This window comes from Carcharodon carcharias, chromosome 1, assembly GCF_017639515.1.
Source record: "Carcharodon carcharias isolate sCarCar2 chromosome 1, sCarCar2.pri, whole genome shotgun sequence".
Taxonomy (NCBI): Eukaryota; Metazoa; Chordata; class Chondrichthyes; order Lamniformes; family Lamnidae; genus Carcharodon; species Carcharodon carcharias.
This window is the reverse complement of record NC_054467.1, coordinates 113,141,961-113,164,767: the sequence shown is the minus strand read 5'-3', so window position 1 is coordinate 113,164,767 and position 22,807 is coordinate 113,141,961. Positions and strand designations below refer to the sequence as shown.

Below are 22,807 nucleotides of genomic sequence, written 5' to 3'. Positions count from 1 at the left end.
TGTTCATCCAATTGATGTTCAACATAGAAAAGTACTGATTTATCAGCTGACGGGAGACGATAGGTGGTAATCAGCAAGTGGTTTCCTTGCCCATGTTTAACTTAATGCTGTGAGACAGGTCTCCCAATTTTGGTACAAGACCCCAGATGTTAACAAGGAGGACTTTGCAGGGTCAACAGGGCTGGGTATGCCTAGGTCAATGTCAGGTTGTCTGTCTGGTTTCATTTCTTTTTGACTATGTGGCAGATTACTAGGTCACATGGAGGCCAGACCAGTTAATACCAGCAGATTTCCTTCTCTAAAGGGAATTTTTACAACAATCAATGATGTACAATCATGGTCACTATTACTGAGGCTAGCTTTTAATTCTAGATTTATTCATTGAATTTAAGTTCCACCAGCTTCGATGGTGGAGTTTGAACCCGTGTCCCCAGACTATAAACTTGGACCTCGAGATTACTAGCCCAATGATGTTACCACTATGCTACCGCCTCACCCTGTTACGAGACAGTTTGAACAACCATTTAGCTGCTGTTTCAAATTCTAAGATCTTCACTAGTTTTCAACCAGACCAGCAATTCCATTTGTATGACATTCAATCTTGGAGGCATGAGAAACAGGGCACAGTCTTGCTCTGAACAACAGTTGTTGACAGTAGCCATGCAGATGACTGTGGCCTAAGCTGTCCCATACTTTCTAGAGCAGGAGCTATAGCAGTATAGCCAATAGGGGCCTTCAGAGAAATTGAATTTTAAAAAGAAACACTGGAAAGAATATCCCATGTAGAAAAATTCATTGCTTTACTTAACCAAAAGGTGTGCAAATTCAACTGGACAGCTGGATAGATTGGAATGCTGTTTTACACCATGTTCAGGTGATTGTGTAACCTTTAGTATAATATGCAGAATTCCAACATTTTTGGAGAACTGCATAAAGTTAGCATTTCATAATCCACAAGTATTAACTACTTTTTTGAAGCATCAAGTCCAGCTTTATGATCATGCAGTTATTTTCTACACAGCATGCAGATCTAATGAGAAATCAGTAACCAATCCATGATTCAATCATTAATCGACAAAAACAAGTAACTACAGATCAGTCATCAAATCACATTGATTTATTTAGATACAAGCCAGCACTAAAAGCCAAATGTTTACCTCGTCTTCTCCCATAACTTCTTGCTGCATGCAAACAAAGAAGGATAAACAGGATTTGTCAGTGTGCACTTAAAAGTTTACAAAATGTAAGGTAAGCAGGTTAAAATCAAAATATTTTCAACAGAACTACTGAAATGGCTTTATGAGTCTGCATCCTTTTATGTACACAAAAACTGAATTTCATTCAGCTATATAACTACAAGTCTCTGAATTTTTAAGAGCAGCAGTCACAAGCTCAAAAATAGCCTTCATACAAATGACAAAAGAAATCGCGGTGACTTATCAAAATGTATTTACATGAACCAAATCTTTAGATCAAACTCTACATTATTTAAGAATTATTATTTTACAATTAAAGATTTCAGTATGCACCACTATAGAACAAGTATTAAACATATACACATGTATTTGTAACTGTCACAGGCACTGCGCGTTTCAGAGTTACTTGGCAAATATGACTTTTATAGGGCACAAATTTCTCTGATAAGTAGAATGGCTTATAGGCATCCAAAATCAGCATAATTATCATAGGAGCACAAAGAGTAGCCTTGAAAACAGAAAGAAGGTCAATTCTCCACATATAGAATGCTTCTGGAAGAAGGAAGGCAAGAAGAATACTTCATATAATTATGAAGATGACAATTATGACTGGTTCCTTACCTACTTGAATTTGGTAGACTGCCAAACATTTAAAGGTTTAGTTGTACTGTACTATTTTAACAAGCCTATTAATTTTTTTCCTAGTTGCTCTTAAAACCACTAATGATCTCCATCTGTTTTTTTTTTAATATAAGAAACACCAAGATATAAAAAGGTTGGAACAATCATTTTTTACCAAACAAATATTTAACATGTTGAAACTTAAGTATCTGAGGTCGCTGGGTCGCCATGAAGTTGACTACTATTATCAGGTGATTACCAAATTCTGGTTAAAAAGCAATGAGAAATGACATTCATAATTTTTTGAATAAAAGATGGGTAAAATTTGAGCGGATAAGTAAACTGGAGTTATGCCCACAAAATGACTCTATTGGAGAAAATGGAATTCATTTCATTGTATTCATTCTACTGTATGACACATGCTTGAAAATTTGATTAGGCTCTTTGGGCTAGGGCAGTTTACTAGCTTTTGACATCTGCTCAGACTACACAAATAACCTGGAAGGGTCACTGTTCAAACTGGGATTCCAAAATGTACTCAACATGTTGCATAATAAACAAAAGTACTTTATCCAATGGCATTTTCAAAAAAGTACATTTGTGCAAATAGATTATGAAGTATACAAAAATACATGTGAAACATGCAGTAGAGTGTACAGAGATGAAGAGTGACTTAACATTTGTAAATTGACTAAAAAAGATTGTAGCAATGTATAACTGATGCCTAAAACACAAACAATGTAGAAAATGCATCTTTTGGTGAATCAGGTACAGCAACGGGCAATAAAACTAACTGAACTAAATCAATAATTGTCAAGGAAAACAGAATTAACATCTACGTGGACATTTTATAAACCACTGATAAGACTACTAGGGGGTTTTATAGAGCAGTGACAGCGTCCCTACCTCTAGACCAGAGGCTCCGGGTTCAAGTTCCACTTCAGGACGTGATGGCCACAGAACATTCATTCATAATGTGGCCAAACAGGTAGATTATCAACCTGTAAATCTTTCTAAGACACCTGATGGCAGGTAGCAGGGGTGGGAGAGTTTCCTCGTCAGTCATATTGCAGAAGGCAATGGTAAATTCCTGCAGTACTTTGCCAAGCATAATCATAAGCTCTGAAGAGTCATACGGACTCAAAACGCTAACTCTGTCTTTTCCCACAGATAGTGCCAGATCTGCTGAATTTTTCCCGCATTTTCCGTCTTTATATGAGAGATAGTGAGGCAGAAGGCCTCAAGAAGAGAGAAAAAAGTCACAGGTTTGGGGTGCAATGTCTGAACACCACTCTCATTTTGGAGTTTCTAACTGGCGTCATGATGAGGATCTATACAAATTTAACTTTGCTATTTCTTCTAAGTATTTTGTATTATTGCTGAACATTTTCAAACTTTATTTTAGAAGTTGTATCAGAAACTTTTTACAATATGGTTTGCTTTGAAGTTATTGTTTCCTGGAGGTCTCAAATGTCTTCTGTTCAGCATCTCAAACACAAGATCTACCACAATGGTAGGTGATGAAACTTTACCAATTGCAAGGCAGATTAGTCTTCATGGGTCATCACTGAATGGGTTGATCAAACTGATGTTACACCTTTCTGTAAGAGCTTTGACATGAACTTCATCCCCTGCCTCCTCCAATCTACCTGTTAACCCATGGAAATTACATCCACAGCTTGCATGTGTAAGCTAATGACAGCCAGGTCTACCTCTCCATCACCTCTTTTGATCCTTCCAATGTCTGTTTGCCAGGCTACTTATCTGAGAGCCAGTCTGGGATGAGCTGCAATTTACTTTGGAAAGGCCAATCTCCCCACCACAAGGGGCTTTCCCCTCTGTGGCCACTACTTCTGTGTGAACAAGGTGGTTAGCAACTTGAACATCTGATTTAAATCAAGCTGTATTTTCAACCCCATAGCCTCTTCACGACAAAGACTGCCAACTTCCATGTCTAACACTGTCCTCCTCTGCCCTGATTCAGCTCAGCTAATGCCACTACCATGATCCCGATTTTCCTTCTGGGGTCAGGAAACTGACATTGAGGTTGTCTGGCCAAGTCCTCTCCTCCCTTCCCCACCCCCCCCAAGTGTAGTTCACACTCTTCTTTATAAATGTATAATTTCATGATTCAAACGTTTTAGGAATATAACTTTCAGTTTTGGAAGTTGAATCTTTAAATGATCAGGGAAAGCACCTGGTTTGGGAAGTGATTGAAATTCAAAGGGTGGTCTTTGTTGATTCAGTTAGGTCAGAGTAGGAAGTGCGAAAACACTGAACAATGGGTAGCCCCTTTGAGTTTTAACAGAGATAAGATGTCTACAGTTGCCTTCATAAGGGTATGGATAACTCATGTAATTCCCCAGATCAAAGAAAGGTTGAAAGGCAACTAATAAACAAGGGATGTTCTTAAAGTATCCATAGACTTTTCAGATCAAAGAACAGGTTTGGAAAATGGTAGATAATTAATTTAAACCACCATCTAGGACATCCCAGGTATGCCACATTGCCAAAGGGATAGGTTGCAAAGAACAATGGGGTTTATCGCTGTGTTTTTCTTTCAGAAACAGTTTGTCAGCTTGGAAGACTGAGGAGCTAGAGTATTGTGTGCAGTTCTGGAATCCGCATTATAGGAAGGGTGTGATTGCACTAGACAGAGTGCAGAGGAGATTTGCCAGGTTGTTGCCTGGGCTGGAGAGTTTTAATTATGAGGAGAGATTAGATAGACTGGGGCTATTTTCCCTGGAGCAGATGAGATTCAGGGGGAACATTATTGAGGTGTATAAAATTATGAAGGGCATAGATAGGGTAGACAGGAAGGAACTTTTTGCCTTGGTGGAGGGATTAATAACCAGGGGGCATAGATTTAAGGTTAGGGGCGATGTGAGGAAGAATTTTTTCACCCGGTGGGTGGCGGGAATCTGGAACTCACTGCCTGAAAGGGTGGTAGAGGCAGAAACCCTCATAACATTTAAGAAGTATTTGGATGTGCACTTGTGATGCCATGGCATACAAGGCTATGGGCCTATTGCTGGAAAATGGGATTAAACTAACTAGGTACTTGTTTGACCGGCACAGACTCAATGGGCCAAAGGACCTTTTTCCGTGCTGTAGACCTCTATGACTCTACGGCAAGAGTTTTCCTGTAGGCGAGCGGGGCCCACTTGCCAACACGTAAAATGACGCGGAATGATGTCGGGAGGAACACCCAACGTCATCCCGCGTCATTTGCGTTTTCAGGTCAGCAGGGATGCAGCCGAGTCAGCTGTGTGCTCGCTAACCTGTCAACGGCCTATTGAGGCCATTCAAAAAGCAATTAAAGCAATTAGTGGACCCGCCCATCCAACCTTAAGGTCGGTGGGCAGGTCGGGAGCGCTGAAGGCCACCTGAAAAAGCATGAAACCTCATCCACAGGCGGGATGAGGTTTCATGACTGAATTAAAAAATTAACATCAACTTTTACTTAAAGTTATGTCCATGCCCCAACTCATGTGACATTGTCACATAAGGGGACATGGATGGTTACTGAAATTTTCAAAGAATAACTTTTTCCCTTTGGGAACTGATCTCCCTGAGGCAGCACTTAATCTCAGGAGATCAAAGCGCTCCTTCGCGCACTTACTCATTTGTCATCCCCCGCCCGCTCAGGGATTGCACAGTGCTTCAGTGCGGACGTCACGGTGGGCGGGCCTTAATTAACCCACCCATGAAAAATGGCAGCGCGCCCCCCCAATTGGAGGCACCGATCGGGGGGGGCGCACTCCCCCCTCAATGGGGGGGAATTTTGCCCTGTGACTCTAAGACTGTATCTACCAGCAGCCAGGACAAGGAGCAGAGAGGCAATTAGGAAACTGTGGCATTCCTGATCTGGACTCACTAAGCAGGAATTGCGAGTGAGGCCCATGGTCGGAATAAGAAATCCAAATTCCTGAGGAATTATAATGGTCAGATCTTCCTGGTAAAGATAGTGTATGGGATCGGTGGTGGAAGCCTTGCAGAGAGGAGAGGGCTCTGGAAGTCTAAATGCCAGACTGGGAAACTGAGGAGAGTCAAAGTGAATTCCTAAGATGTGTGGCACACCTTGGTTTGAACTCGGCAAGAGAGTGAAGGAACCCTCAAGATCCTGTAATGTATAGGGGAACTCATCGATGGGATTAAAAACAAATTGGGAGGTGATCTATTGAGATTCCGGGTTTAAATAACAAGGGTTTATGAATCAAAAACAGAATTACCTGGAAAAACTCAGCAGGTCTGGCAGCATCGGCGGAGACGAAAAGAGTTGACGTTTCGAGTCCTCATGACCCTTCCACAGCTGAGTTTTTCCAGGTAATTCTGTTTTTGTTTTGGATTTCCAGCGTCCGCAGTTTTTTTGTTTTTAAATAAAGCAAGTACCACTTACTTAACAATAATTCGTAAACCCTTAGATAAAAACAAAAAACTGCGGATGCTGGAAATCCAAAACAAAAACAGAATTACCTGGAAAAACTCAGCTGTCGAAGGGTCATGAGGACTCGAAACGTCAACTCTTTTCTTCTCCGCCGATGCTGCCAGACCTGCTGAGTTTTTCCAGGTAATTCTGTTTTTGTCTTGCTTTATTTAATTCTTGTTCAGTAAAAGTTTTTGATTAAAGTGTGAAATCTCGCGGCCTGATTCTTTCAGTTAATAACTCGGCGTTCAAATTTATTTTTCTTTTTAGAAGGTATGGTATCCCTTGAGATCATAACACTCCCCACAACCTGTGCCTACCCAATAGCACTGTGTGTCAATGGCCGAGTGCCCCTCTCAGCCCTTCTCCCTTCCATGCAGCCCACCTAATTTGTTGGTTTGGCCATGACTGACTCCCTGTGGTTGTTGCTTCATGTATCAGCCTGCTCCTGACCCAGTGTGCAGTCCCACCAAAGTCTCAAGCTGATCTGCGACGGGATCTCAATGAGCTCTTTAACCAACTTAGTTGGATTAATTTGTGAATTGGATGGGCTCTTGGGGCTAGCCTTCATCGATCCTGATGAAACTCACTAGTGTTGGGAACAGCGGCAGGAAACCGACACGCCAGAGGCACCACAATTTTCAATGCCCGCCTACATTCATTTCTACCCTGGGGGAACTTAAGAGTCAGGCCTCTTCATTCATGCCTTTTATCATACCCAGGTTCAAATATTTCATTGCTCTCTCAACTGACTTCCCATCCTCCACCTTCTGTAAATTTCAGCTTACTGAAACCTCCATCGTCCGTATTCCTACCCACGCAAAGCCTGGAAATTTTAATAACAGCCCTGTTGAAATGGTGGGACCATTAACATGTCAGGAACTCTTTGGACTCTTCAGCAGATTTTTCAATGGCTCTTTAACTGAGGCAACATCCCTAGCAAATCAGGGAGGATAGGATAATGTACTCATTCTATCAAAGGAAGGGTTTCTAATTAAAGGGACCCGAAGTGGGTTACAATGCTCACCCGCACATGGATTTGAGAGGCTGCAGCAAAGACAGGAATGGGAAAGCTGCTCCCTGGGTCTTACCTGGCAATCCTGCTACAGCACCTGAAGGGCTGCAATAAGGTAATCTTTCCCACGTTTTACAACCAGGTGAGGAGCAAAATGAATCTCCTATTCTCCCATTCCTCACTTGACTGTAACAGAGTTTGCTTTTCTTTTGTTAGAATTTAAAGGGATGTGCTTTGCCAATTTTGTAACTCTTCCTATTTACGTGTCGAGGTTGTGGAGAAATACTCAGACAGGTTTTCACAGATTAAATAGGAACGAGATAAATTTATCAAACTATTCCGGAGCTAAAAAAAGAAAAACGCAACACCATTCATATGGTCACACACGTTTGTCTGGACCCATGCACGCACAAGTACAGATGGCAGACTAAGAGGATAGATCTAAGGATTTTACAGCCCATGAAAGAAAAACAATGGAGTATAGAGTTAGCTGTTCTTTGACTGGTCCCAATGCAATGTTTCAATGTTGCGGCCGTTTAGGTTAGCTGTTCTCCTGGAGGCAGTCATACAGAGCAGATTTCCCCGTTTTAAGAGATCTCAGTTCACAGTCATTTCCTTCTCAGTGTGGTCACTTTACAAACTGGGTGCAGTATTTCCAGAGAGGGAGAAGGCACATGGCTCCAACAACCTGTTTCATTATAGTATTGTCCTTTCATTTTGTCCCCTCTCCTGCTTGACAGGGTACCCTTGCAATACCTGCTTGTTGTACATTCCAGAGGGGCTTGATTAGTTCATGTCTGCTGCAGTTATTGTTTCAGAACAGGTAATTGAATTTTGATGTCTCATCTCAAAAACATTTGCAAAGTCTTGTGTGAATAGTCAAGAGATGGGGTCTTTCACAGTCCCCAGGGTGTTGATCATCTTTCTTCATTCCAACTTTGTAGCAGCTTGGCCTGTCTGAACTGTTTCTTTAAAAAAAAAGACAATTGTCTCTATAGGGTTCCAGTTTAAAATCCAGCCATTGGAAAGATCAGAAATCATGTCGTCAAAAAGCAGATTCTCACGACACAAAGTTAGAGGAAAACGGTAACCTCTCCAGCCAAGCAGGCTTGATGAAAATGGCTCAGGAAGTCAGCAGCACAAGTATGGTCCCCCCAACTTGGAGGCAGTGCACCAAGAGGATCCAGGACCTCAAGAAAGCAGGAAAAGTGAGTGGAATAATACTTTCAGGTGCCAAGTCTCCATACTCTGACTTTCTCAGCATTCTCCTGCATAGCAATCCTCAGAACAAAACTCCTTGCAGCTGCACTCATTCATATCTCTCAGAACCTCACATCCCTGTCTGAACAGTAAACACTGTACTGTGAAGTGGCATATGGCTGGGGAGAAAGCAAGTGGTGGTATTACTGGTGTTGCTTCTGCTGCTGCTTTCCTCTTGCTCTCCCTCAGAGGTGCAAGGCAGAGCTGCATTAGCTGTTCCCAGACTGTAGTAATGCTGACTGCATGGAAGTGCAGCTGAAGGCTAGGGATTTCCAAAAAGTTCGAATCAAGCACCGAAACTACTCTCAAAGGGTTTTCCTGTGAGCAGTAGCCTTTTATTTGGCAGTGGCTGGAGCTCTTCAGTTTCACTGATCAAAGCTTCCCAGCCTGTCAGTTTCACTGAAGCACTTCTTGCTGTGCACTCACCTCGGTGACACTATTGAGTCTTATTTAGCTAGGAAATAGGTCACTTGCCTGTTGAATCCAGAATTCATGGTTATAACGGAACTTAATTGTTTATTAAAATATTTAAGTGCCTTAGTCAACAGCTGCATGAGGGTTTCCTGCTCACCTTTGATCCTACCCAGATGAAACCCAGAAGAGGGTGGAGGATGTTGGGATCCCAATCCATAATCACTGAGGGGGTTTAACTCCCTGTACACAAGTAGACCCACCTCCCCTTGCCTGTAAAAACTCCACACAAAATTGCCTTGCCCATCACTTCTGACTTTGGTCATCTCATTGGCTACCAGTCTAAATGTAAAACCAGTCCTTAAATGCACCCTCCCCCCAATGGCCTCACCTCTCCTCATCTCTTAGCTTCTCACATCAAATGCTACATTATCTGACTGACTTCTTGTGCATCCCCGTTTACCTTGTCCCCACCTTAGTGGCTGTATTTCAGATGCTAAGCTCAATGCTCTGGAAGTCCCTTCCAAAATCTTTTAGCCTCAACAATTTCTTCTTTTAAGACCCTCAAAACATATCTCCTTGATCAAGTTTCTGGTCATGCCCTCCTACATCTCCACTGGCTCAGTATCCATTTTTTGTTTCTTGTTAACCTTAAATGATGTTATGTAAATTTCAATTTTTGTTGATACACTTGTAACTTTTGGAAAGAAATCAATAAAATACAGATGAAAATTGCAGGCAATGGTTATTCCAGGCTTAGTGTCAATGAAGATATGAGCTCACATGTAGAATGATCCCAAACATCTTGGTACAGAACATCCAGAATGCAGAATGAATTGCAGTTCTGCAATGCTTACAAAACTACAATGCAAAATTGAGGGGTTTTGCTTTGTGATAATGTTCTTGCAATGTCTGGAGCGGGAATTTCATTCTATATCTGGCCAGCTTTTAGTGAAGTGTTCGAGGATTCAGAATTTTGTTGGGAAAGCCAAGTGGAAGCACAGTGGATGCTGCTTGGCTCACTTTGCCATTTTACCAAAGAATTAACATATTATCAGCAGAAAGCGAGCAGAAAGAAAGAATACTTATTCAGAAAAGTCATAAAAATTAATCATTCTAGCATGAATTCCATTTTGTTCTCTGTATTAAAAAATATAGCAAGGCATTTTCAAGTCACCTTCATTAGAACTACAAAAAAACACCAACTGCCACAATTATAGATTATTTCCAAAGTTGGGCCGAGTGTGAAGAGAGTGCTTTAAGTGATATAAGACATGGGGCAGGGTTTTGAGATCAGTGTACGGGTGTGGTCGGCAGGCCAGGAAGCAGCCGGGAAACAGGCCACTGCTCACGATCGGCCCTCGACCACGATTTCATGCTGGCTGGCCAATTAACGGCCAGCCAGCGTGAAAGGCACGCTGAAATGCTCAATGCTGCTGGGGTGGGGGCAGGAGGAACGCGAGCCCGATGTCATCACATGCTATTTCATGCTCGAGCAGGTCAGGCACACAAGCAAAAAATTCTACCCATGAAGTCCTGATGAGCTGATCACTAATATTGGACTAGGGGCAGCAACTTGAGATGATGAATTCAGGTCTTCACTCAGGAGGTGTACAAGACTGCATAAAAGGCTTAATTTTTTTTTCCATCCATGAGGTATTGGTACCAAATGTTAAATACACCTAGTGACAACATATAAGGGGAAAAGAACTAGGCAAAAAAGTTTTCTGTATTATAGATGGGGACTGTGTGAAATAAGATTCTATTCAGCCACCCCACACACAAACACTTGAACATTCAAGAATTCAGTCATGGGATGAATTACCAGGACGGTAATTGGGCCTGCTCTTGACAAAATCAATTACTACAATTTATTATACACTAAAATGGACAAGACAGCAACTGTTTTCTTTACCTATGCTCAATCTGATAAACTACAAAACCATCGTATGGTATGAACATAATAATGGTATTTATGGTGTAGGTTATTAAATCTTCAAATGGATACCGGATTATGGTTCTAATTTTTTTAAAGGAGGTATAATAACTAGAAGTTTGATAGCACTTTCAGTGTAGGTGCTTCATGGTAGAAAAAAAGGATACTGAGTCAAAGGACGAGATATTTAGCTGGGGTGACCAAACACTTGGCTGATGAACTGAATTTTAAAGGAGGTTTTAAAGAAGTGGGCTTGTACAGAAATAAAGCAGTTGAGGGAGAGAATTCCAATGTGTGGAACCTAAGCAGCTGAGGACATGGCTCCCATTGTTGGGGGAAAGGCATGCTCAAGGAGGGATGTTCAAGAGGCCAGAATCACAGGAATAAGGGTGCAGGGACAAAGGGGTTGGAGACTTGTATCGAGCAATGAAACCATTTCAGGCAATGGAAAAACTGAATCACCCATTTGTTTCTGAATGCACTAAATTTCTATCTTTGTCAAAACTTCACTAAGGAATGAATTTAGAGTCATGAATCTTTAAAGATAGTTTAAGAAATGTTTTATAAGTTGCAAGTTTCTAACCTGTTAGCTTATACACTTGTGACAAATTACAATGCATACATTTATTTCCTCTGTAAAAATAGCACATTTAGAAGGAAATGTTTTGATCATTTTTAATATGAAATGCTGGAATAAAAGTGCAGAGTTTTCAGAAGGGAACACACAAACGTGTATGCCATAGTTAGTGTCAATGAATACAGAATCACATGATAAACTAATAAAGGTGAGTACAGTCCTTTAGCTAATTTTTAGGTCAACAGTTAAATCTAACTAGCAGAATATTAATAATACATACTATTCCTTAAAACAGGTGCAAGGTTGGTCAGTATTGTTCACAATTTATATTATGATTTGACTTGAGAATCAAATACAGAATGCATAAATTTGAAACTGACAAAATTGGGGTGGGTGAGCGAGGGTTGGGGAGGCTAGTCAATACTGTACTGAGGATGACTGCAACAAATTACAATGTGACAATATACTTGCAATATACAGGACAAATAATTGGCAAATGAATTTCAACACATTACTTTCTTAGCAGAAAGCCAGCAGGAGGTGAATGGATTGAAAGTCGTCCTCCTGTACCATGATTCCATGGTGAGAAAAATAAAGCCACATATTACTTGGAAAACAAGAATCTATGTTGGGTAGAGGAGCAAGGGGATTGGGGGTTATAAATGCTCAAACATCACTAAAAATAGTGATGCAGGTTAATAAAGGCATAACAAAAGCATTAGGGTTGGACAGAGTTCAAAAGTAGATAAGTTATGCTAAGCTTGTATCAAAGCTTGGTTAGACCATACTTGGAACACTGCATACAGTTCAGGTCACCATACTATTAAAGAATGATACAGAGGTGCTGGAGAGGATGCAATAAGGATTTACAAAGATAATATCAGAAATCAAGGTCATATCTATCAGGAACGGATGAACACAATGGGGCCCTTTTCGCTTGAAGAAAAGGGCAAGAGGTGACCTAATAGAGACCTTCAAAATTATGAAAGGTTTTGCTACAGTAGTCAGGGAAAATATTGCTACTTATGGAGAAGAGCAAAACCAGAGGCCATAAATGAATGATAGTCACTAAGAAATCAAAAAGGAAATTCAAACCCAGAGAATGGTGAGAATGTGGAACCCAGTATCACAAGTAGTGGCTGTGACAAATAGCATGGATACCTTTAACAGGAGGCTAGCTAAGCACAAGGGGGAAGGAAATGGACGTTTTTTTAAAGAATTAAATGAGGAAGAATGAGAGGAAGCTGGAGATGAACTGCTTGGGCCAAATGGGCTGTTTCTGCATGGTACATTCTTTTCAAAATGAAAATAGTCTTTTAGTCAAATGAAAGTTTTGCTCCGCTAGGAGTGGGCATGGAGTCAATAGGCCAAATGGCCTCCTTGTGTGTCATAAATAACTCTATGGAGCTTCATATCATTTAATGACACATGATAGTTGTAAAAGTATGCTGTTTTTTTTCCCTTTTGATTATCAGATAGCAACACACTGCTAGCATGATGCAAACAAACTGAAATTTTGATCAGAAACTGTGATTTTAAGAACTTAAAATTAAGTTTTTCACCTATTTAATCAATATATTTTTTTTTAAATAATAGATCCTCTCTATAAATATATGTACCGGTTGCTGATTTTTCTCTTCCCAAAAATATCATGCTGTCTCAATGCGTTTAGGCAACAGTGCCTATGCAATGACAAGCAGGTTGTGGATCACAGGTGGGAAACTGTTGAGGAGTTACTGGCAAAATCCAACACCATCGGGGAGGTCAAAAAAGATGAGCAGGTATAACGTGACATGGCTGCAGTCATAAAGGACATCGAGAATGACTTTTGTGTAGAGATCAGTGAAATGGGCATTGAACAGTGTGGCGATTAGGAACATGAGCAACAGGAGGAGTAAGCCATTCTGCCCTTCGAGCCCACTCCTCCATTCAATGAGATCAAGACTGACCTTCCACTTCAACACCATGTTCCTGCACTATCCCCCGTGTCCCTTGATGTTTTTAAAGTGTAGAAATCTATCGATCTCAGTCTTGAACACACTCAACAACTGAGCCTCCATGGCCCTCTGGGGGAGAAAATTCCAAAGATTCGTCACCCTCTGACTGAAGAAATTCCTCCTCCTCAGTCATCTGTGTGCCAAAACCAAACTGACCACCATAGACATACACGATCCCCAGTTTGCAGGTGACTGCAGTGTCATTGCCTACTCTGCACGAGATGCAAGCCACTCTTGGTCTCTCCAATTCTGCAAACAAGAAACTTGGCTATCCTTGAATGTTTCCAAAATGAAAACTCACATCAACCTACACCTGTTCATCCAAATATACCACTTCCAATGTATGTTGAAGGAGGCACTCTGGAGTATGTTGAGCACTTCCCATAAGTTGGCAGTCACTTCTCTCAAAAGGCCACCATTGATGAGGAGATCCAACAACAGATCAGCTGCACCAGTTCAGCCTTCTACAAACTGTGGCAGCAAGTATTTGACAACAAAGACCTCTGCAAGGCATCAGAAGTCCTAGTGACAGAGCAGTTGTTATCACTGCCGTAAAGTACTGAGGAACCTGCGACCAATCTTTCAAAATGGTGACAACTTGTCCATCAAGTCACATGTCTTACCGATAAGAGAGTAGTGGCAGGGGAGGAAAGAAAAGGAAGCAAATCCTGCACTCCGGGTTCTGCTATCTTGTGGGACATTCTGCTCCATGTACCCAAAGATCTGTGGGTCAAGAATCCATCTGTTCAATCCCGTGAAGACCCAAGGCTCACGTCCCTGACTAGATTTCATTCTCGATTTGAGGGGCAGCCGATAACTACTGCAATTTTCCACAAATTTAAGCTTTCTAAAAACATGCGCTGTTGGTACATCTTATGGCACTGAGGTAAGTTAACCCAACAATATTTCAGATATGCAGCACAAAACTAGTATTTACAAAATTACACACATTGATGCTGGATCAGGAAGGGATATCGTAAGATCTACCATAATACGTGCAGTATCATGGATCAGTAATGTATGTTAAAACCCTCACTCAACAGGAGAAAGCTGTTGGAGCTGCCTCCTTCGGTTTATAACTTTAATGCTGTTACTTCTCTGCCCATTCCATTTGGTGACCTCTCATTTCAATCACTGAATCCTTGTTCTGTTGTCCAAATAGAAAAGTAGCTTATATATATGCACATACACTCACAGCAAGGACAATGAACATGTCTTGAGGCAGGCCTTCCCCTGTCTAATGAAAACGGGTGTACTGGTGACTTACTCAGAAGAGGAACCGTGCCATTGAGAATAATTGCACATAATAATGTCATCTTTGCACAGAGCAAGCATCAATATTTTATCATGTTTATGACAGCATCATGGTTATGTCACTGGACTAGTAACATAGAGGCCTGGACTAAGAATTTTGAGAAGAGTTCAAATACCACCATCCCCAACCACCCCCATGGTGCAATTTGTGATTTTGACTTCAATTAATTAAATACATCTGGAAACAAGTTGGTATTAGTAATAGTAACACAAGGAAAAACTTTTTCATGCTGCAAGTGGTAAGGATCTGGAATGCACTGACTCAGATGTAGTGAAGGCAGGGTCAATTGAGGCTTTCAAAAGGGAATTGGATCCTTATTTGAAAAGGAAATATTTGCAGGCTATGGAGAAAATGCAGAGGAGTGACATTAGGTGAATTGCTCCTTCAGAGGGCCAGCACAGGCATAGCAAGTTGAATGGCCTCTTTCTGTGCTGCAACAATTCTATGATTCTATTATTTCATGAGTGCTCAGCATTGACTCCGGATCCCATGAATTCCACAAATGGCTGAAGGCACTGGATACAGGGTGGCTGTATTGGCTAAGGAGAACTCTGCAGTGCTGGAGAAAAGGGATGTCCCAAAGGATAGTGGTAGTGTAAAGGGCAGGGTGGGGCAAGAGTTCCTAGAATGTGTTCAGGAGAATTTTTTTTAAACAGAAGTATGTATTCAGTCCAACAAGAATGGAGGCACTGCTAAACCTGGTTCTTGGAAATGAAGTGGGCCAAATAGATCAAGTGTCAGTGGGGGAACATTTTGGAGACAGTGATTATTCTATCATAAGGTATAGGATGATAGTAGAAAAGGACAATGGACAATCTAGAGTAAGGATATTTAACTAAGGAGAGCCGACTTCAACTGGTCAAGAACAGAGCTGGGCCGGATAGACTGGAACCAAAAGTTGGCAGGAAATATTGTAGCTGAACAATGGGCTACCCTCAAAGAAGAAATGGTTCCGGCACAGTCAAGGTATATTCCCTTAAAAAGGAAAGATAGGGCAAATAAATCCAGAGCTCCCTGGATGAAAAAGGAAATAGAAATTAAGATAAAGAAAAAAGTGTGCTTATGACAGGTGTCAGATAGAAAATACAATTGAGCACCAAGCTGAATATCGAAGGTTCAGAGGAGAGATGAAGAAGCAAATAAGTAAAGAGGGATTATGAGAAAAGACTGGCAGCCAATATAAAATGGGAATCAGCACATAAATAGTAAAAGGGTGGTAAAAGGAGGAGTAGGGCCAATTAGGGACAAAAAGGGGATTTACAAACAGAGATAGGGGGAGTGGCTGAGCATTAATTGAATACTTTGCATCTGTCTTTACCAAGAAAGCAGATGCTACCCAGGTCATGGTGAGGAGGAAACTCTGTTGCTACAAGGTTCAAAATTGATGAGGAGATGGCATTGGATAAACTGTCACTACTTTAAGGTTGACAAGGCACTGGGACCAAAATGAGATGCACCTAAGGATATTGAAGGGAGTGAGAGTGGAAATTGCAGGGGCACTGGCTATAATCTTTTAGTCTTCCCTAGACTCAGGGGAGGTGCCAGAGGACTGGAGGATTGCAAACATTACACCCTTGTTCAAAAAGGTTGTAAGGATAAGCCCAGCAATCAATGACCAGTCAGTTTAACTTTGGTGGTGGGGAAGCTCAGAGAAACAATTATTTGGGATAGTCACATGGAAAAATGTGGGTTGATTAGGAAAAGCCAGCATGGATTTCTTAAGGGAAAATAATGTTTAACTATCTTGAGTTTTTTGATGAGGTAACAGAGAGGGTTGATGAGGGTAATGCTGTTGACGTGGTGTACGTGGACTTCCAAAAGGTATTCGATATAGTGCTGCACAACAGACTTGAGAGAAAAGTTATAGCTCATGGAATAAAAGGGACAGTAGCGAAGTGGGTACAAAATTGTCTGAGTAATAGGAAACAGCGAGAAATAGTTAATGGATATTTTTCATGGCTGGAGGAAGGTTTGGAGTGGAGTTCTCCAGGGTCGGTGTTGGGATCTTTGCTTTTCCTGGTGTACATTAATAATTTAGATCTTGGTGTGCATAAAGCATACAGTATCCTAGGCTTTATTAATAGGGGCATAGATTAGAAGAGTAAGGAGGTTATGCTGAACTCATATAAGCACTAGACTGACTTCTGATGGAGTGCACAGTTCTGGGAGCCACACTTTAGGAAGGATGTGAATACATTGGACAGAATGCAGAAGAGGTTTACAAGAATGGTTCCAGGGATGTGAAACTTCAGTTATGAAGGTAGATTGGAGAAGCTGGGACTGTTCTCCTTGGAGAGGAGATAGCTAAGAGGAGATTTGATAGAGGTGTTCAAAATCATGAGGGGGCTAGACAGAGTAGACAGGGAGAAACTGTTCCCCCTCGTTAAAGGATCGAGAATGAGAAGGCACAGATTTAAGGTGATTTGCAAAGGAAGCAAATGTGATGTGAGAAAAAACTTATTCACACAGCGAGTGGTTCAGGTCTAGAATGCACTGCCTGGAAGTGTGGTGAAGGCAGGTTCAATCGAGGCATTCAAGAGGGCATCAGATGATTATCTAAATAGAAACAATGCACAGGGTTACAGGGAAAAGACAGGAGAATGGCACTTAGTCATAATGCTCATTTGGAGAGCTGGTGCAGACACAATGGGCCTAATGGCCGCCTTCTTGTGTGATTACTGTTGACATCAAAGAACAAGGCACTCCAATAACACTGTAGTCAATGGAGGTCAGGGGAAAATCTCTCCCTCTGATGGAATCATACCAAGCACAAAGGATTTGGCTTGTGATTATTGGAGGCCGATCATCTAGGTCCCAGGACATCAATGCAGGGGTTCTTTAGTGCAGCGTCCAGGCCCAGCCATCTTCAACTGCTTTATCAATGACCTTGCCTCCATTGTAAGGTCAGAAGTAGGAATGTTTGCTGATGATTGCACAGTATTGAAATCTATTCACCATTGCTCAGGCAATGAAACAGTCCGTGTCCCCATTCAGGTTTGGGCTGATAATTGCCAAGAAATATTCACAGCACGGAAATACTGGTTAATGATTATCTCTAATAAGAGTCTAACCAACACTCCATGGTATTTAATGGAATTATTGTTGAATCCACCATTATCAACTTCCTGGGGCAGGTTGGGTGGGGTGAGGGGGGTGTTTGTGGTTGGAGGAGGGCAGGGGTCACCACTGACCAGAAATGTAATTGGACAGACACATAAGTACTCTGGTTAACAGAGCAGGCCTGAGGCTGGGTAATCTGCAGTGAGTGTCATGCCTCCTGGCACCCCGAAGCTTTTCCACCATCTACAAAGGAACAAGTCAGGAGCGTGATGGAATACTCTCCTCTTATCTGGACGAGTGCAACCTGAACTATACTCAAGAAGCTCAACATGATCCAGGACAAAGCAGCCTACTTGACCGACACTGTATCCACATTTATTCATTCCACTACCGGTGTAACCTGGAGGAATAGCGCCTCATCTTCCGATTAAACACTTTACAGCCTTCTGGAGTTAACATTGACTTCAACAACTTCTGACCATGAACTCTCTCCTCCATCCTTACTCCTTTTTCATCCCCTTTTTTCAATATTCATTTTTTTTATTTTTATTTTCATTTTTAATCATTGTTTTATCCCCACCTTTTATACTATATTTGATCTTTTTTCCCAACACCGTCCCCTCCCTCCAACCCATCCCCACGAGGGATATCTGTCTCTTGTTCATGTTGTTCTTTCCATAGTATCTCTCCTTATCCTGTTATTACCACTTTTTGCTTTCTGGCCTTAATGCTACATCAGCACCTCCTTTAGCCAGTGCCACTACCATTAATACCACTTAGTCCTTCTGTTCAAGGCATCTTTATCAATCTTTCCGTTGCCTCCACTTATCACTGGCCTTCTATCCTGCTCCATCCTCCTTAAACAGTATAAATTTCATCACAGTTTTACTTCTCTCTAGCTCTGAAGAAGAGTCATATGGACTCGAAACAATAACTCCGTCTTTCTCTCCACAAATGCTGTTAGGCCTGCTGAGTATTTCCAGCATTTTCTGTTTCGTTTCAGATTTCTAGCATCTGCAGTATTTTGCTTTTATCTGGGTGCAGTGTGTAATTATGAACTTGGTATAATATTAGGTTCCCAGTTACACCTCATTCAACTAGGTTAACTTTATCACAGGTCTTTGCAGCGACACTAATCACATAAAAGTGGACGTTTACATCAATTTAAACAATTTCTAAACATTTCCATATGTCAGTTTAAACTACCTCTAAACATTTCCATATGCAGGACCTCAACGCACGCCCTCTGCAGGACTGGGGAATCATTAACAGCAAATTCTAAATTTCAACTGCCCATGTGTGGATACCAGCAATAGCGTAACAGTTGTAATGGCAGCAAATGCTGAGGCGCTCACCACATTACAGCTACAAAATCTGTCCTCTTACGTTCATGTTATAAATTAATACTTCAATTTGACATGGACTTTATTCACTGAACAAATCCTCACCTTTACAAAAACAGTGACTGTACTTCAAAAAATAATTAATTAGCTGTGAAAGGCATTATACAAAAGGCAGTCTTTATTTTCTCTAGTCTACATTGCTCTGTGCCACTACATGTTGCCACTATGGGAGTGCCATATAATTTGTAGTGGCCTAAATATTATAAAATCTTTAATTTCTTTACTTGCTTGATATGTACTGAATTCATGCTATAAAATGAATCAGGCACATTTATAAATTATACATAAAGCAAACTGCATTAGGAAAAGAACAGTAACAAGAATTGTTTTGGTCAAGCCAGGTGTCTAGTGTACATGGAAATCAATCAGCATGTTTAAGAATCTTCAAACAAGTTAATGAGAAACTGTCAAGTTGAATTTCTGCTTGCCCTTTTTGGAATGCACATTTTCTTCCATACTCCATTTATCTAAATCCAGAGAATTTCCTGTAGGTTGGCAACAGTTAAAGCTTAGGAATTTCTTTGTGCACTGGTAAGCTGACGAGATAGAAATGCTATCAACTGGGAACTTATTAAAAGCCAGAAGGGAAGAATCCCTGATCTAGCGACAATTTACACCTCTAGATCCCATTACCTGAGCTATGTTGGCTGGTCAATCAACAATAACGCCTTGAGTATTCAATGAGTATTTAATGTTTTTGACCTGCCTGACTCTGGTATTAGATTTTCCAGTCTACCATCTGGGTTCCAAACTTCTATTACCAGGCTCACTAACTCACTATCTTCTTCACCCCAAAGACCCTCCATTTATCTCCCCCAAGCTGAAGAAGATAGTTCCTGTTGGGCACACAAATGGGATGTTAGCTTTATTCCCCTGTTGCTAAATTGACATTACTATTAATGAAAATATGTTCCTTAAAGTCCAGAACTAATCATCATTATGCTTTGATAATACAGCCAAATGCAACTTGCAATTTAAGCTCAGCAGCTGTGGAAGTAAAAGGGTCTTAAAAACTGATTTTCAAATAATTTATAACTTATTTATACATGAAACACATGATATTTGTGAGTACCCAGCCTACAAACTATTAAAAATCATATCTTCAAAAATTTATTTCCAGCTAGATTAAGTTGTCAGGTGGCTAACTGAAACCACAATGGCAAAATAGAGATTTGAGTTTGAATAGATGAGTAAAAGGAATTTGTGGGTGGCATTATGGGGTAGCTGACCATATATCTTCATTATAACTTCATTATATTGTAACAAGATGTATAGTATAAATATATCTCTCTAATGAGAAAACACAAATATCTGTGTCCATAAAGCACATTTGTGTAACTGCTTTCTCACACAAATCTAAGAGGGAGTACACATGAAGAAAAAAAATCAATGTCTGGTATTGTGTTTGTACAGACCTATTTACTTGCAGTGAAATTGCAAAAGCTTTTCACTGTTGCCCAAAAATAACACTTAATATAAAGAGATATAGCAATTTTAACCTAGCCTGTTTTGGCTCAATGGTAGCACTCACTGAGTCAGGGTGCTGAGAGTTCAAGATCGATGCCCAAGACTTGAGCACAAAATCCAAAGCTGATCCTTCAGTGCAGTACTGAGGGATTGCTGTACTGTTGGAGGTGTCATCATTCAGGCAAGACATTAAACTGAGGGCCTGTCTATCCTGTCAGATGGGCATAAAATGTCCCAAGGCACTATTTGAAGGAAAGTCCTAGCTAACAGTTAACCCCCAACCAACATTAAAAATCTCAGTATTATCTTACAGCTGTTTATGGGACGTTGTGATGGCGTCACAAATTGACTGCCATGTTTCCTTGTGTTAAAACAATGACTTCAATTAAGGAGCAGGAAGAAACTGGTTTAGAAAGTCTGGATGCCAGTAGAGGAAAGAATTTAAGTGCATTATTCCCTGGGTAAAGGCTCAGATTCTTGCATGCTCACAGCTGTAGGATTGCTCAATAAGAATTTTTGTTTTTATTTCAGATAACCAGCATCTGCAGTATTTTTCTCAAGTATTTATGCAACATCAGGTATAAAAGGAGCTACCAATTATTACAATCATATATCTCAATTTTACTCAAATATTAAAGAAGGAAATTACATTAATACATTGCATTTCATGATCTCAGAACATGGGAACTGGAGTAAGTCTTTCTTTCCTCAAGCCTGTTTTGCCATTCAATTAGATCCTGGCTGATCTGTTATCTCAACTCCATTTTCCAGTCCTGCTTCCGTAACCTTTAAGCTTGCCAACGTTTCTTTTTAATCAATTTTAGGTTTCAAAAAGTTCAATTGACCCAGCATTCACAGATTTTTTTGGGGAGAGTGTTCCAGATTTCCATTTTGTGTGAACAGATGCTCTTGACATCATTCCCGAATGGGCTAATTCTAAAGTTATGCCCCCTTGTTCTGCACCCCTGCCTCCATCACCAGAGGAAACAGTTTTTATTTTTCTACCCTGTCAACTCCTTTAATCACCTTAAACACCTCAGTTATATCGTCCCTTAATCTTCAATACCCAAAGGAATTTTTTACCCCAAAATACTATTTATTCATAAAATTTATACAAGGTAATTGCATAACAATGTAAATTTGACCTTGCATAAAGTGCACAAATCAGTTTCTATCAATACAGCACCTGAGATGCCTCACACTTGTCATTACAGGTTATAGCAAGCCTCATCTATGCAATCTGTCTTCATAAGTTAATATTTTTAGCCCTGGTATCATTCTGGTGAATTTCAGCTCTACGCCTTCCAAGGTCATTATCCTTCCTGACGTACCCAGAACTAAACACAGCATACTCAACGGGGTCTAACCTGAGCTTTACGTAATTATGATGCTCCAAGGTGCATTAGAGCCAATTAAGTACTTTTGAAGCATAGACACTATTAACAGCAGTGTAATGTAATAAAAGGCAATATTCCGGAATAGCTAAGATTGGGTGAACTTACTGAAAAACAAAGTAAAGACCTATGTCCGATTAGCATATTTTTTTCCCCTTTAATCATTTTAACAATTTTTGAAAAAAAAAGAAAATAAGTTCAAAAACCACACCAGCAGCTTGGCAAAAACAGTTTGTAATTGCAAACTGAGCAGGAATTATACTTGACATGCAGCCTTCTCACTCATGTAATTATATGGAGCTTATCTGCATTTTCAGAGGGCATGTAAAACAGCTTTATTCTGCTGGTTCTCTTACTTTCCCTTTTTGCAAAAAGTACAGTGAAGAAAATGTTTACTTGGACCATGTGTGCTCGCAGCTGAGATACACCTTGGTTTCCTTGCAGGGGGAACTAGGCAGGCAGGTTGGAGGCACTGGTGGCAAGGTGCACTAAACCAGCTGGCAGCCTGAAGGCCCTGAAAGCTCCAAGTAGGAAGTATCATCAGTCTGAACTCAACTATTACTGTTCAAGATGCAGTAGTGGAAGTAGCGTTGTTGGTTTGCAGACTGATGACTATCTGTGGCAAGTTCAAACAGGTCTCAGGAGCCGAAGTAAATTGCAACAAGAATGAGTCCATGCTCAGAGTTGGGTTGCCAGATCCTTTGACCCCTTCACAGTCAGGTCAGACTA

The 22,807-nt window shown here is 40.8% G+C and overlaps 1 protein-coding gene across 1 annotated transcript in view; it reads right to left on the bottom strand.

Moving 5' to 3' along the window:
• LOC121274838 (cytoplasmic polyadenylation element-binding protein 2-like) overlaps positions 1-22,807 on the bottom strand; it is a 137,254-nt gene that overhangs the window by 45,080 nt on the left and 69,367 nt on the right. The window contains exon 5 of the mRNA XM_041182244.1: positions 1,158-1,181. Within this exon, the coding sequence (XP_041038178.1) occupies positions 1,158-1,181 (24 nt within the window). The remainder of the gene's footprint in view (positions 1-1,157; positions 1,182-22,807) is intronic.